The sequence below is a fragment of the Apus apus genome, chromosome 12 (genome assembly GCF_020740795.1).
Source record: "Apus apus isolate bApuApu2 chromosome 12, bApuApu2.pri.cur, whole genome shotgun sequence".
In the NCBI taxonomy this organism is placed as follows: Eukaryota; Metazoa; Chordata; class Aves; order Apodiformes; family Apodidae; genus Apus; species Apus apus.
The window spans coordinates 3,932,433-3,946,861 of record NC_067293.1 but is presented as its reverse complement, the minus strand read 5'-3'; the positions used below and the strand labels follow the sequence as shown (position 1 = coordinate 3,946,861).

The window sequence follows — 14,429 nt, the reverse complement described above, 5'->3', positions numbered from 1 at the left end:
CTAAACAGGTGTGGTTTAGTTTTCCCTTTTCTGAGAGGATTAGAGGAGTCAATTCCTATTTCTTCTAAGAGACTGCTGAGAGATTGTAGTCGTTCAGCTTAAATAAATACATTTTGTTGAGAACACAGGCTTTAATGCCAGTGCACAGTTACAGCAGCTACTAGCATTTATGTGGATGTCTCTTGAAGTTGTGACCCACATTTGTTTTGTGTAATAATAAATAGGAGGTTAAAGATATGGATTTAAACAAGTTGTGTTTGGCATGTGCAGCAGTGTTCTTGGTTTTGCAGCGTTCACTGCTTTTGTGGCAGCCTCAGGCTTGTTTGGCAAACAGTTTTTACTCTCTGCCTTTTTTTTTTTTCAATTGTGTTTAAATGCCAGAAGGACGGTGGTAAGTTCCAAAGCCCATCTGCATTAGCAGAGCCCTTGCCCTGGACCACACAGTAGGCTTTGAATTAAGTGCTGACACCAGGAGAGGTGATCTCTGGCATTCCCATGCCCATGTACCTGCAACAAAATGTCTTCATCCCTGAGAATTCCACACATGGAAATACTGATTAAACCCGTATACTGGCCTCTTGTTCATAATGAGGTTGTTGTCCCTGGAGGAAATGAAATACCTTCTTGTATAAGAATGTTGTGAGAAAGAATGGAAATGACCTCCTTTCTTAGTGAAAGTAACCATCAAGGACTCCATCTTTCCAGTAATCTCTAACAGTCTCGTGGGCTTTCAGAGAAGAAAACAAGATATTAAACATAAAAACATTATTGTTTTTAATTTAAGTCTAAATTCTGTGAATGTCAATTTGGACTTTTTAGCTGGTTTTGTCTCTGGAGCAAGCTAGTAAATGTTTTACAAAAGCTTATTTGTAGTCATTTGGGTTTTGTTTTATTAATTGAGAATCTGTGAAGAGCATCTATTACTCTGTGTCCACAGCATCATCTCAGCCCCATTTAGTGAACCATTCTGCTGGCTTAAGAACATCTTTAAAGCCGACAAGAAGCATTTAGGACAACAGCTGTAATTGGATTTCTAATCTGGAGGATCTTTGTGCCTTGCTTTCTGCCGGTCTGTCAGACAGAAACTAAAGGAGGGAAGAAAAAGAAAAAACACATTCATCATCTCCCTTGTGAACTGCTGGGGTGAAAAGGGATGTCCTGCTCCTGCTCCAGAAGGGTGCACAGAGCTCCCAGGGTTGAGTCTAGCAGGGACCTGGTTCATGGTTTGCTGGCTGGTGGTCATTGGTTGTCTCTTCTTACTGGAACAAAACCAGCTGACCTAGGCACAGCTCAAGTGTCAAGCAAGAAGACCAAGTTTGCTTTGAAGAGCAAAGTTTGATACTACCTAGAAAGGTTGGACCAGATAATCCTTGAGGTCCCTTCCAACCTGGCATTCTACAATTCTGTGATTTTCTGATCTGCAATAAGCTTGCAAAGCTTTTACTTCACAAGTTTTTGGAACACCACCTCCTCTGGGAATTTGCTGCCTCTTTATTTAAAAGGTGCTATTTGACAGAACTAGAAAATGCCTCCAAGGCTGGACACCTCACTAATCAGCCTAATGTTTGCTGAAGAGTGTGTCAGCTCAGGTGCAAGGCAAAAGCTCACAAAATGCTCTACATGGGGGCTTGGAGAGCTGAAGAGCAGTAAGGCTGGACAGCTGTGGCTTCAGAGGCTCTTGCCTGATTTGGCACTCACCATCCTTGTGCTGGTGTAGTGAGTTTGGCTTTCTCTTTCCAACTGACAATATGAACATTTACAAGTGCAGTGTTAGTGCTGTATTTTGCTCGAGTCCAGTGGAGCTGAATGCCTTCTTCATGCTTGTCCCAACATCTGAACTCAAGTAAGGCAGTCATGCATGTTCACCCATGTTCGTGGGAATGCTTAGTGGGAAGCACAGCATGTACTCATCATGGTCACCCTGCTGAGATCAGGGCCAGGGTGTGTCTGCAAGCAGGTATTTGTGCACTTGGGATTGTGGCAGTAGCAATTTAACAGTAATCCTCCCTGAAGGGAGGCACTCCTCTGGGGTGTCTGGGACCATCCACACTTCCCTTCTCACTGCTGGTGTGGTGAAGAGTTAGTCCCTGTGGCTCAAGTTGTGTAACAGATTGAGTTCCCTCTAGGGCTGGTTGATGGGCTGGGTCAGTGATAAATCTCGTGTTAAAGAATGAATTACAAAGGAGAGATGGGAGTCAGAAGAAAGCACTTGAGATGAGGGTGATGCTGCCCATTCAGCAGCTGGCTGGCAGCTGAATGAATATGTGATGGCAGCTCCTCCATGGGCATCTTTCTTCTGACTGTTGTTAACAATGAGATTTTCCTGGATTGGAGGAAAGAGCAAAGAAAGATCTGGGTCATGTTTTTGCTTTCTCAGTTTGAAATCCCACTTGGTTATGAAAGGTGAGGGACATTTTTCCGTTACTGCAGCTACCTCCTCATTCCCTGTCATCAGAGCTGAGGCATCTCATTCTCATGCAGAGTTTTAGGCTGCCATCAGTGTTCTTGATTTGCATATTCATCATATCCCAGAAGTAGGTTATTCTTCCCAAATGTACTTTATGTGTGTGAACATGAAGATATCCTGCAACCCCATCTCATTTCTCGTGACTAAATCGGTAACGCTAAATTAATGAATGAACCTGTATTCATTTTGGAGTTTTATTTCAAAGGGTGTGTGTTACAGAGGGCTCTAAAGCATAAAATTATCCATGTAAATATAACCCCAGTGTAATGCCATTGATCTAATTCAGATTTCTTCTTTGTGAAAGACTGCTCTGTCCACTTCCCACCCTTTCCCCAGTGTCTGGTTTGTTGGAGCCAAGGCTTTAGAAAGATGTCTGCAATGGTAGAGCCAGTGGCTTGATGGGATGGAGGTTATTGTGGTCACAGGGATTTGGCACAGGGAAGGTAACAGGTGTTGACATATCAGAAAGGAGACACCTGCCTTGCCAAGGGGTCTGCTGAGAAACATTAGAGAGTATAGAGAGAAAGAAGACTGAATCCTGGTGCTGTCACTTGGGCTAAGGAACCACATGCTGTAACCACAGAAGGCATTTGGAATAATTACTTTTCAGAAGAAGTTCCTTCACTAGCAACTGGCAAGTAGTTTTATGGTAATGACAAATTGCAGATGTATTCTCCAGAATCCTGGAAAACACTTAGATGGAATGGGAAAAATGACTTGGTTAATCTGTTTAGAATGTTACTGTTCCTGTTTAGAAATTCAGAGTCCCACAAGATTAGTTCTAGGACCTGTGCTGTTCACAGCAACCCCCCAAAAAAAGCAATGTAGACAGACAGTGGCCTCAGCATTGGTTATTTCTGGGCTGAAGGAGCTCAGGAAGGACGTGGCCAGCCCCACAAATATGTCTGGAGAGTGAGTGCTCATGGACAGCCAGGTGACCAAAGGGCAGGGTAGGGCAGAACAAAAGACATTCTGCTGTTCTCTAACTGGTGGGAAATACAGGGATTTTTTTTCCTTTGTTTAAAAGGGCAGAGAGGAATTTGCAGAGAAATGGAGAAAGATAATTGAAGACATACAGTGAATTTGGCATGAGGAGAGAGTAAACAGCATAGGATTCTTCAGTTCCAAAAGAGGTACAGATACATATTCCTTAGAGGAAACCAGTGTTGGAGGACATGAAGTCAAGGCATCTGAATTAGAGCTATTAAAAATGCTTTCATTCTTTCTTTCCTTTGCCCTCTGAGGGACAAGCCAGCAGCTAGCCATGGGTGTGGGCTACTACATGTAGTCCTGAACAGGCATGCTCCTCTGCCCATGTGCCCAACAGCATGGACTCATTGGCACCTGCAGGGACCCTCCATGCAGGACTCCAGCTTCTGCTTCAGAAAGGCCTGATGTCCTGAAAACCTGGACAAACGAGCTGTGTTGGGTGATGCTGAAGAGGAAAAGGGGTTCTATGATTCTATGAGCCAAAATATTCTTAATCTCACTTATAAGCCATTAGGTCCACAACCATATAAAGTGTTGTGCTACCAGGGGAGGAGAGAAACTGTCTTGGCAAGGGCAGTGATTCCTGAGGCTTATTAGTCTGCTTAGTGCTTAGGAGTAGCTGGGAGCTGTGCTCTAGTTATTATTGTAATTGAATAATTTAAAGTTTCCTTCCTTTCAGCCGGAGAGTCTGTAGCTGGGATTCTGATTTCAGACCATCCTGTCAATTACCATTTCACTTACACCTTTCCTACTCTCCCGTGGCCTGTTACTCCAGTTTTTAGCCCTGTTTTCAGGACAGGAGGATGGGAATTGGGCACATGCCTGCTGCAGCCTTTTCATTCCACTGTGTAATGGCCTTCTCTAAGAGTTCAAGAGTCTTAGTGACACCCCTCAGTTTCACACTGCTTGTGGCTGAAATCCCTGGGCAGGCAGAGCTTGCAGAAACCTCTGTGCTCACACTGAGATAGTCAATAAGGACACAAAAAGCCAGGGCCTTTTCTTCCACGTGTCTGTGATGCCATGGCAAAAGTGGCCCTTTTTCTATCAGGGTTATTTAAATGTCTTTAAGAAGTTGGCTTCTAAATCTTCGTAGCTTTTGCAGTTTGATGATTTTCCTTTTTAAAGTTTGCTACTGCCTACCTTATGTAAATGGTTTCAACAACTCCTCCACCCCCAAACTGGCAGACATGGACTGGCCAGCTGGAAGAGAGCAGGGTAATGATTGCCTGTTCTACACCCTCAAGTCATAATTGATGATAGAAGAAGAACTAAAGGAGTCGGGCTGCTTCCCTGTGTCAGCTGTGGAACACAGCAAAGCTGCCCTGCTTCCCACTGAAGGGCGTTCATGCCCCGGAGCTGCATTCCCAGGAGTGTTACTTGAGGTTTTCCCTTCCATGTGGGAGTAGTAACTTCTCTTTCCAACAGCTTTAGGCAGTGGGCTGAATCTATGCAGGATCTGCATCATCTCTGCTGCTGCTTTGGACCCCTGTCCAACCAAGTAACCGTCTCTTTTTTGCTCTCATTCTTCTAGGGATATCCATGCCCATTCCAGTCATTGGTTTGCAGGATGACTCCAGGGTGTTTGTGAATGGGACCTGTGTCCTCAACGATGAGAATTTTGTCCTCATTGGATCCTTCATGGCATTCTTCATCCCTCTCATCATCATGGTGATCACATACTGCCTGACTGTCCAGGTGCTGCAGAGACAGGCGACTGTGTTCATGTGTGGAGAGGTGCCCAAGCAGAGGAGGAGCAGCGTAAACTGCCTCAAGAAGGAAAACAACACAGAGAACATTTCAATGCTTCACAATCACGAGGGGGCATCTCACTTGAACTCTCCTGTAAACAAGGAGGCAGTGCTTTTCCGGAAGGGAACTATGCAGTCCATCAACAACGAGCGAAGAGCCTCCAAGGTCCTGGGCATCGTCTTCTTTTTGTTCCTCATCATGTGGTGCCCGTTTTTCATCACTAACGTCATGTCTGTCCTTTGCAAGGAAGCCTGTGACAAAGACCTCTTGAGTGAACTCCTGGATGTGTTTGTTTGGGTGGGGTACGTTTGCTCTGGGATTAACCCCCTGGTCTACACACTCTTCAATAAAACGTACCGCAGGGCTTTTTCCAATTACATCCGTTGCCAGTACAAGACCAGTAAAAAATCAGCCCTGCGGCAGAATCAGTGTCTGAATGTTGCTTCAACAGCTTTATATGGGAAAGATCTGACTTTAACTAGTTACCGAAATGGCAATGAGTTCAATAGCATGGAACTCGATGAAGCTGAGGAGGGCCTGGAAATGCAACCGGGGACTTCAGAGCTCTCCATCAACAGCTGTAACGTTGTAAGCGAAAGAGTGAGCTGTGTGTAAAGGTGTCTCACACAGCCTTTTGCTACTGTGTGTCTGTAGCCAAAATATAGTGTGTAAAAATGTGTTTGGTCCAAGGACAATGTAAATATTGCATTCTGAACAAAGCTTTTTTTTTTTTTTTTAAGGAAAAAAAGAAAAGAAAGAAAAAAAAGAGTTGTCTTTCCAGTCCAGTACTTAAAATATATATTAATATACTGCAGTGAAGTTTAAGGTTCTATATTTACTGTTAATACTAGATCAGAACTATTAGTTACTTTGCATATGTCATGGACAAAAATGTTTGAATTCTTCTTCCAGTGCATGAGCAAAAATTCTGAATATTTATCTCAGGTGGCATTTGCTGGAGTCCAGAATGGCACGTTAATAGTTATATATCAAATACATGCTATTAGACTTGGTCAGTATAACTTTTTATTTTTCAAGTTGACAGTAAATATGTACTTTAAATCCTCACCCCTATGTGTGCCGTGTACAGACTGTACAGAAAGCTGGCAGAGAGACATCATGGAAGCAGCTCTGCAGGCACCTGGCCAGACATGTCCTGTTACAGGTAGTGGGTTGTTACCATGCTGGGGCCTTCTTGCACTTCAAGGGACCTCTGTTAAATTTTGAGTCCCTCTCCAATCCTGCTGTTCTCCCCCCGTTAGCCAGGAGGCTCTGGCTCCCCTAAGGAAGGTGGGGAATGCAGTCCTGGTGTGGTTCTGCATTCCTGACTGGGATCACTTGCACACTTGGAGAAGAATCATGAGAAACAGAGGGAAGCCCAGTTTATCTGTTTGGGTCATTTTCTTAATGGGTTTATAAAAAGCTCTTCTTTGGTCATCTAGGTAATCATCAGCTCTGGGATGGAGCAAGTTGTGCCCAGTGTGGCTGGCACTGCCTTCCCAGATTTCTTGGATGATCAGGGTCTTTGGTTGACTTGGAGAAGAGTGCTCTGGCTTTGTAAGAGCTCTTGTCTTTGCAGTCCTCGTTTGTGTTTGTTTTTGAACATCCCAGGTCTTGCAGTGCTGGGGGTAGAACAGCGCTTTGGGTGTGGAGCAGGGGCTGCTGTGCCTGTGGTGCTGGTTGGGGTCAGGCTGTGAGGTACAGGACACACCTCCCTGGAGGCATAAACAAGGGTCCCTGCTCATATTTTCTGTCTCAGGAGGGGGTGGGAAGAGCTGGGCAGAGTATGTGGCTGGAATAACTTGCTGGTGATGGGGTTCAAAACAAGTGATGACTAGGGACAGGAAGGAAGCAGACCTGGAGCTGGTCTATATGGAAGATTAATCTGGATTAACTTTTACATTTTATTTGTTCCATTTCACTCCCAAAGTAAATCATAGTGTATCATATGAATGCCACCTACATCTTAGTGAAGCGCCCACACTGGGATTTAATGCAGCTTAAGTAGCCTGCTCTTAATTCACACCACATATAATTCGAATTAATTTTCCTCTGTGTTTCTATGTAGATGAACCCTCCAAGGCATCCTGACTTTGTGGCACTGTGCCTCTGGGGTGATGCCTCTCCTGCAGTTTTCCTTATGTAGAGTATTGTCTAATGCCAGATATCACCCATAAGGTTTTTACATCTTCATTAACTACTACACAAATGCTGCAGTGCCCATCTGACACAGATGCATTCAGCACCACTGTCAGCCTCTGCTATGAAGGTCCTCAGAAGAGGAGAGCTTACACTAGGCATGGATAAACTGCATTTTACTAGCAAGAATTGCTTGTACTCTAAGCTTGCTGTGTTCATCCCACCAAAATTGCTTGCAGAAGAACTGGAAAATAGTGCTCGTGCTGTAGTGGAAGGTCATGGTGTTGCACTGCAGTGTTCAGCAACAGCCTGAGCACGCTGCCAAAACACAACATACGGGTTGCATCTGCTGCTGGGTTGTCCCCAGCTTGATGGGTTGAAGCTGATGGTCCTCTCTTCTCCCTCATCCCCTCCTGGGGAAAATCCATAGTACTTCCATGCAGGTGGGTGAGATGTCCCAGTGCAGAGTGTGGTTTATGGATTGCAGGAGGCAGCAGAGATGCACCATGTGCCAGCCTGCTGGCACTGCCATGGGCTTGAATGCTGGGGATCCACTTGCCTCTTCATAAAGTCTGGAAGCCAGTGGGAAAAGGACTGGCCAGAGACACAAACTTGTGCCTTCAGTGAGTGCCCTTTGCTGCGAGTCAGATTTTACTATCTCAAACAGTACAAAAGAAATCAGAAAGATCCCATGGCTTTTTAAGTTCTTTTCTTTTTTTTTCCTTAGGTGAATTCATAGCACATCTTTCCCAGTCGTGTGTGAGTGTGTGTGTGTGTGTACATATATTTATACATATATATATACATATTTAAAAGCCAACCACAGACTTTTAAAGCATTTAGCAATAAGTTGAGTTACGTTAGCTTCTAGCATATGTGTGAATAGGTCATGTGTGAACAGCACATTTTCCAGAAACACCATTATCCTCAAACTCAGTGTAAGTCCACACAGGCATTGTCTTTCCATAGGAGCCTTCATGTCTTACCCTTGCTGGTTCTGTTGTATGGGCAAAAAAGGAACCTACTATATTTGGATGTAAATAATGGGAACTCAACAGAGAATTTACAGAATTTTTATAAGTGTTTTTAAAAAATACATCACCAGAAGTGTAAATAAGTCAAGCAACTCAACTGGACCCGTACTGATGTATGTCACTTGTTGAGATAAAGAGACAAGGGGACTGCCTTACAGCACCTGCCTTCTCTCCTGGCCAGAGGGTGATAAGATTTCTTGTGAATGGTTAAATACTGTCACTTACCCAGCTTCCTTTGGGTCATTCACATCAGGGTTTTGTGATGCTGCTATTAATTTATTAAAGAAAGTTTGTTGGTTTAATCACTCTTAACTTATTTATTTATTTTTCATGGTCTGCCAGAAAATAAACAAATGAATGTACCCTCTCTTTCTTTCATCTGTCACCAATTAAAATCTTTCCTGAACGAAAAATATGGCCTGGCCCAAAAAAAACAAACAACAACAAAAAGTGAGGGTAAGGGTGAGGATAACTTTCACATCCCCTCCCACACTAAACAGCCCGCAGTTGTTTAGTCACAGAAATTAGTGTCAGCAGATAAGCCCAATGTTTCAAACACCAAAACTTGCTAAATACAAAGACAGTGATTAACTGTTCCCCCTCTTCTCCTTGCTCTCTTCAGGAGTAACTGTTAAAAATGACATTTTTAAAACTACCTCAATTTGAGGAATGGAATTAGTTCTCTGCAACTTAATCAAAGTCAGGTGGGCTCCTCAAGCAGCTGTGCTTCTCCTGAGCTGTAGTCATGAAGCATGGTGGTGCCTGAGGAAGCCCTGGGGCTGCCTGGTGGGGTTACCCCTTGGAAGTTTGGTGTGTGAGTTCTCAGACCTCGGCTCAGGTACAGTTTTGTCTTACAAATAGTGCGTAGTGGTGTTTTGCTTGGAGTTTGGGCTGAACAAGTGAAAATAGTTTCTTCGAAGTGGTGCTGTAGGCTGAAATGTGTTGGTTGCTTTGTTTCCTGGAGCAGATGTGAGCCGTGCAGGCAGGCTGCCCTCAGGGTGTGCACGGGGAGGCTCTGACCAAGCAGTCAGCCCACCTGGTTTGACTTGCACTGGGGAGTCTACTCATGGCTCAGCCCATGACCTGGCACTTTCCTGAGCTATGGGGGCTTGCAACCTTCCCCACCAGAGGCCAGAAACAAGTCTGGCCACGTTTGCTCAGGCACAAAGCCTTGTGGCTGAGCGACCTGGCTCGTCTACCTCTGTGTCATGTTGCCCCACACAGCCAAGTCTGGGGTGTACTGTCCATGGAGCCAGCCTTGGTGTCTTTGCAGCCTTCTGAGGGCCTCAAAGGCTGTCCTTTGAGGACAAGGGCCTGCTCCTTCAGTCTGTGCTCTGTGAAGATAAGCACAGCTACCCAGAGGCTGTGGCATCTGGGAGGCAAAGCTGAGGAGCCTCAAGGCTGTCAGCACAGCTCTCGTTGTTTAATGACTTAGGAGTCAGCAGCTGTTTTTATCTCAGTAATACTGTACAGATGCTAATGTTAGGTGATGTGTGAGTAGTCGGTGTGAACAGTGTAGTTAGTGCCTTTTTCTCCACAGAGACACTCAACCCTGAGTGCCTTTCTCCTGGACAGCCCTACAAAGAGTTCCATCACTGGTGTAGAGCGTGGCCTGTGCTCTTCCCTTCCAAGTCAGCAGGCTGACTGCAGTCATCTGGTGTGCTGGAGCCATGAGGGCCCTGGATATGGAGACCCAAATTCCAAAGGAATAACACATTTTAAAGGAAAAAAGCAAACCACAAGCAGCTCTTCAGAAATACTGGTTAGCTTTGAACTAACGACGAGTGTCTGATATTCTTGCAGGCAAGTGATGCTAACCTGGGGTGCCAAGAGCAGTGTCTGTCATGTGAGAAAGATGCAGATGTCTCTTGGGTGGGGTTCCCTCCCTGGGGCACAGTATGGTTAGGATAAGCTACATGCTAAGCCAAGAAGTGCACTTGACTTTGGATCCATTTTAGACTGGGGCGGAAAAGGCATTAGAAGCTTTTTCCTGGGAACAAGCGTGCGGAGACCTTGGCAGGCACAGCAGAAGAGCAGAGATGGACAGATGTTTGCACACATCTGCACACACGAACACACACATCCCAGAACCCCCAGAGAGCAACAGATGTCATCGTGCTTCAGTCTTCTCTTGAAAAAATGGGAATATCTGAACAGCCCGGGATGAAACCTGTGCTGGGGAGATCAAAGGCGGCTGTAGGTGTCACCGCGGAATGTGGGCTGTTCTAGTGACCATGTAGTGGTGCAGGGGGGGTGCACACCCAAAAATGCTTCAAGTTTTTCATTTTTAATCATGAAATTGTCATTGAATGCTCTGCCTCTCCCTCATTTTTCTGTAAGTCTCAGGTCTTTTGCTTGTTTGCTTTTTCCCCACACTGAAACTTGTGCTCTGGAGCTGTCGGAAGCTGACAGACTGTCTGTGTGACGTGTCGTTCCCTCTCAGCTGTGCAGGGAGGCTGCAGCCTCCTAACAACGTGGAGATAGAGAGTCTGCAGGTGAGTGAGTTAAATATATGAGACAGACAGTCAATGCAGAGAGACATACTTGCTGAGTAAGGACCCACATCAGAAGATCTTTAATGACCAGAAATGCATGAGCTACCGAATGAAAAATGTTGCTTCAAACTGTCCTATCTGATGGGTTCTGCTGATGCCAGGAGAGTGTGTCAGTACATGGGAGGGGGTCTGTGGCAGCACAGGCTGCCCTGAGCTGCCCACTGCTCCTTGCAGCCCCTCCTGCATGCTCGCTCTGGGAAGGTGCTTGTTTTCCCACTGCCCAGCAGGATTGACTCGACTCTATGCAGAGCAGAAACTGCAGGAAGGGTTTGCAAAAGCCTGGACTGGTGGGCCACAGCTCCAAAGCTCTGGGGAGGACACTAGCAGGTGGGTCACTAAGTGTCTCCACAATTCACAAGCTTTTATTGTGGAAAGTTGAGACTGGGAAGCAATCCTTGGTTTGTGTTACATCTCTTGGGAATGTTGCCTTTTGTTCTGCCTCCCAAAAAAAAAAAAAATAGAAGGATCTCTTATCAGGCAAAGACCATTTCCCCAGTAGTTTCCTGGGGTGCTTTGTCACCCCAGTGGGCTATCAACACTGAGGTGACTTGAAAAATGAATCGTGCAACACGGGGACATGTTAAATCCACTGCTCTGAGCTTTCCTGTGCTTGAGTCATAATTAGTTCAACAGATTGGAAAAATTAATGTTTAATTAAAATACAGCCTAATTATCCAACATATGTTTTTAATAGGATCTAATTGTTGCATTTTGAGTTGTTTAACTTGCTGATACACTAAAAATTATCTGTAGGCTGGTGCTTGTGACACCACTGCCTGGCTGCATTGGTTAAAATGTGGATAGGTTTTACATTTGTATGTGCTGCTGATGTTGGTGTCTCCTCCTGCAGAAGAACAGGTGGGTGCTGCTGATGGATGCTCATCAAAGCTACTGAATATTTTAATCAGGGCCCTTCTCCCAGACTTGAAGACTAGAAACAGCTCTTCTGTGACATCTTGGGGAGGAAGACTTGAGTGCCCCTCCTGTGGAGCCCACACTTCCAAAGATGGTGGTACTGCTCAAAGCAACAGGTGAGTGCAAATGCCCAGCAGAGATCTCAGCTGTGCTGGGGGTTCTTCCCCTACAGACACCGACAGTTCATGTCCCAAAATGTCTACAGAGAGGATCCACAGGTCACAGAGACTCACCTGTGAAGCCATGGCAATGTTTAGCCCCCTCAGCTAAGTACTCACCCTTCTTTTTGCAGCACAGGCACGAGTTTGGCAGCCAGGTGGGCTAACCCTCAAATGAGCATTTGGTCTGTCTTGCAGCTTTCGTAGGTGTTGCTGAGGAGAAAATTGTGCATCCTCTCCCAGGCTGTCCTATGATGGCACTGAGCAAAGTGGTGGGGTGTGTTACTGACTCCGTGCAACACAGCAGGTGATGCAGCAATCCATGGAGAGCAAATGGGGATTTTCCTTAGCCAGATCCATGAGGGAACGTGGCTGTGCTTGCCTGTTAGTTGGCACTTCTGCTTTAAAAAAATAGACAGCACTTTGTGCTGGGCCTGAGCAGCAGCTCTGGTGACAGGCAAAACTGGGGGGACACAGGTCCAGGCAGGGACATTGAGAGCCCTTTTGAAAAGAAGAGAGTGGGAAGCTTGACTTATTCCTCCTAACAGCCAAAGATGGGTGAAGAAAGGTCAGCATCAGGGAGTGCTTGTTCTAACTGAGGGAGAGGAGCTATTTAAGCTAGAGGAAAATGTTAGTGTACAAAGAGGGCCAGAAATGACCTAGGAATTAGGAGCAGATTTCTAACAAGTGAGGTGTTCCAGGCCTGGCACTGCACTCTCTGGTGAGACAGCAGTCACAGCAACCCAAAAGCTTATTGAAGGATCAGCTCTTGCATTCACACCAGTTATGTTCTAGAGGTACTGCAGGAGGACCCAGCTCAGCCCTCATGTCCTCAGCCTCCCAGCTGGCACAGCTCAGGCTCCAAGCCAGCCATCTGCACTGCAGCATCTCTGACCTCCCCAGCCACATGTCCCAAAGCATGGGAGGAACAAACATCTTGAAGCAAGAACACTATCTTTGTGCTACGATCCTTCCAAGTCCTAGCAAAACCATGAAAAATGCCACAAATTTGGAGGAAGGCAGGCAAGGCCTTGCCAAGTCAGTGCATGTCTCACAAGTAGGACAATGTGAAGTCCAAGGATCACAAAGGCTTTGTGTTCCTAGCCCTAATCCAAGGCCAAATTGTATGAAGCAATATTTAATTTTCATTCTCAGAAGCATCCAGAATCAACCAGCTTGGTCTGCTCCGGCCTGGCTGCATGCAGTCACATAAGGAACTGTTATTTACCTACAACAGCATTTTCATAGACATTGATTATTATTGGAGCCAGTCTCAGTCTGCTCTGGAGAGCTGCAGCATTGAGGTAGTGTCCTGTTGGGCTGTCATTAGCTGGTGTAGTTGAGAAAATGCTGGTGAGCAGCTTTAAGGGCTGAGAGCCTGGTTTGTGCTTGCACAGCCTGACTTTTTTAATGCTCTCCTTTGTCGCTGCTTTTCCAGCTGTGCAGGCAGGAGCTTCATGGTTTTGCTTCAGTAAAATGAATTGTGTTGTTGGCCTTTAAAGCTCTCTCTTGTTAAAAGTGGTCTCAGCTGAGCTGGGCAGGCAGCAAGGTGATTGTTTTCTCAGTGTGAGTGGTTCTAAGTCAGTAGGCAGCATAGGCACAGACTTCTGGGCAGCTACCAGCCAAGACCCATTTGAGAGTCTCAAAGGTTGGGACATATTTACAGTCCAACAGTTAAGAGCTGGAACATCATCAGATAAAAGGCAAGGACTAGCCTCTTGGTGGCACAGCTGCAGGAACTTGGAGTGACCTTTTACACCTTCCAGCAAAGGTAGGTCAATGCAGCATCATTTAGTACCTTGGAGGAGGCAGAGGTGCTGCGTGGGCTCTCCTTGCTGTCAGAGATGAGTGCACACTTTGCTGGGGATGTTGGAGACCACAGCAGGGCTGCCACCGTTCCTGGTGCCCCCATGCTTAAGGATGCTCCTGCACTCAGCTCTCTGTGCAGTGAGATCTGCTCAAACACTGAGGTTTTCTCAACATTTGCTGAAAGGGTGTTTTGTTTCCTGAGCAGAGCAGTTCCGTGGTGTGTTGGGATGGAGATCCAGGAGAGGAGGCAAACAGCCTGGGATGGCAGGGAGGTGAATACTCAGTTTTGGTGCAAACCTTGCAGTGTCCATCATATCTCAGCCAGTTGTTTTATCTCTCTGTGTTCTGGGAAGAGGATCCTGACACAGTTTGCAGAGCTGTTTCAGCTGCTCAGACAGCTCAGCCACAATATGTTGCCTCAAATCGTTTTGTTAAGCAGACGCATCAGCTGTTTGTTTGCATGGAAGCTGTGAGAGCCACAGACTCTCCTGAGAAAATTCAGCTTCTACATAGACATAAAGAGCTTGAAAGTGCTCTCAAATATACCCAGCCACACAAAGCAGTGAGCTGCAAACCTGCCGTGGCCTACAAAGCTCTTTAGATTTGAGATAAT

At 45.8% G+C, this 14,429-nt stretch overlaps 1 protein-coding gene across 3 annotated transcripts in view; it reads left to right on the top strand.

Moving 5' to 3' along the window:
* Window positions 1-6,266, top strand: part of HTR2C (5-hydroxytryptamine receptor 2C) — a 200,367-nt gene extending 194,101 nt beyond the window's left edge. For all 3 annotated transcript variants that reach the window (XM_051630739.1, XM_051630737.1, XM_051630738.1), the window contains one exon: window positions 4,989-6,266. In XM_051630739.1, coding sequence (XP_051486699.1) covers window positions 4,989-5,821 — 833 coding nt within the window. In that variant the 3' untranslated portion in view covers window positions 5,822-6,266. The remainder of the gene's footprint in view (window positions 1-4,988) is intronic.
* The last annotated feature ends 8,163 nt before the right edge of the window (window positions 6,267-14,429 follow it).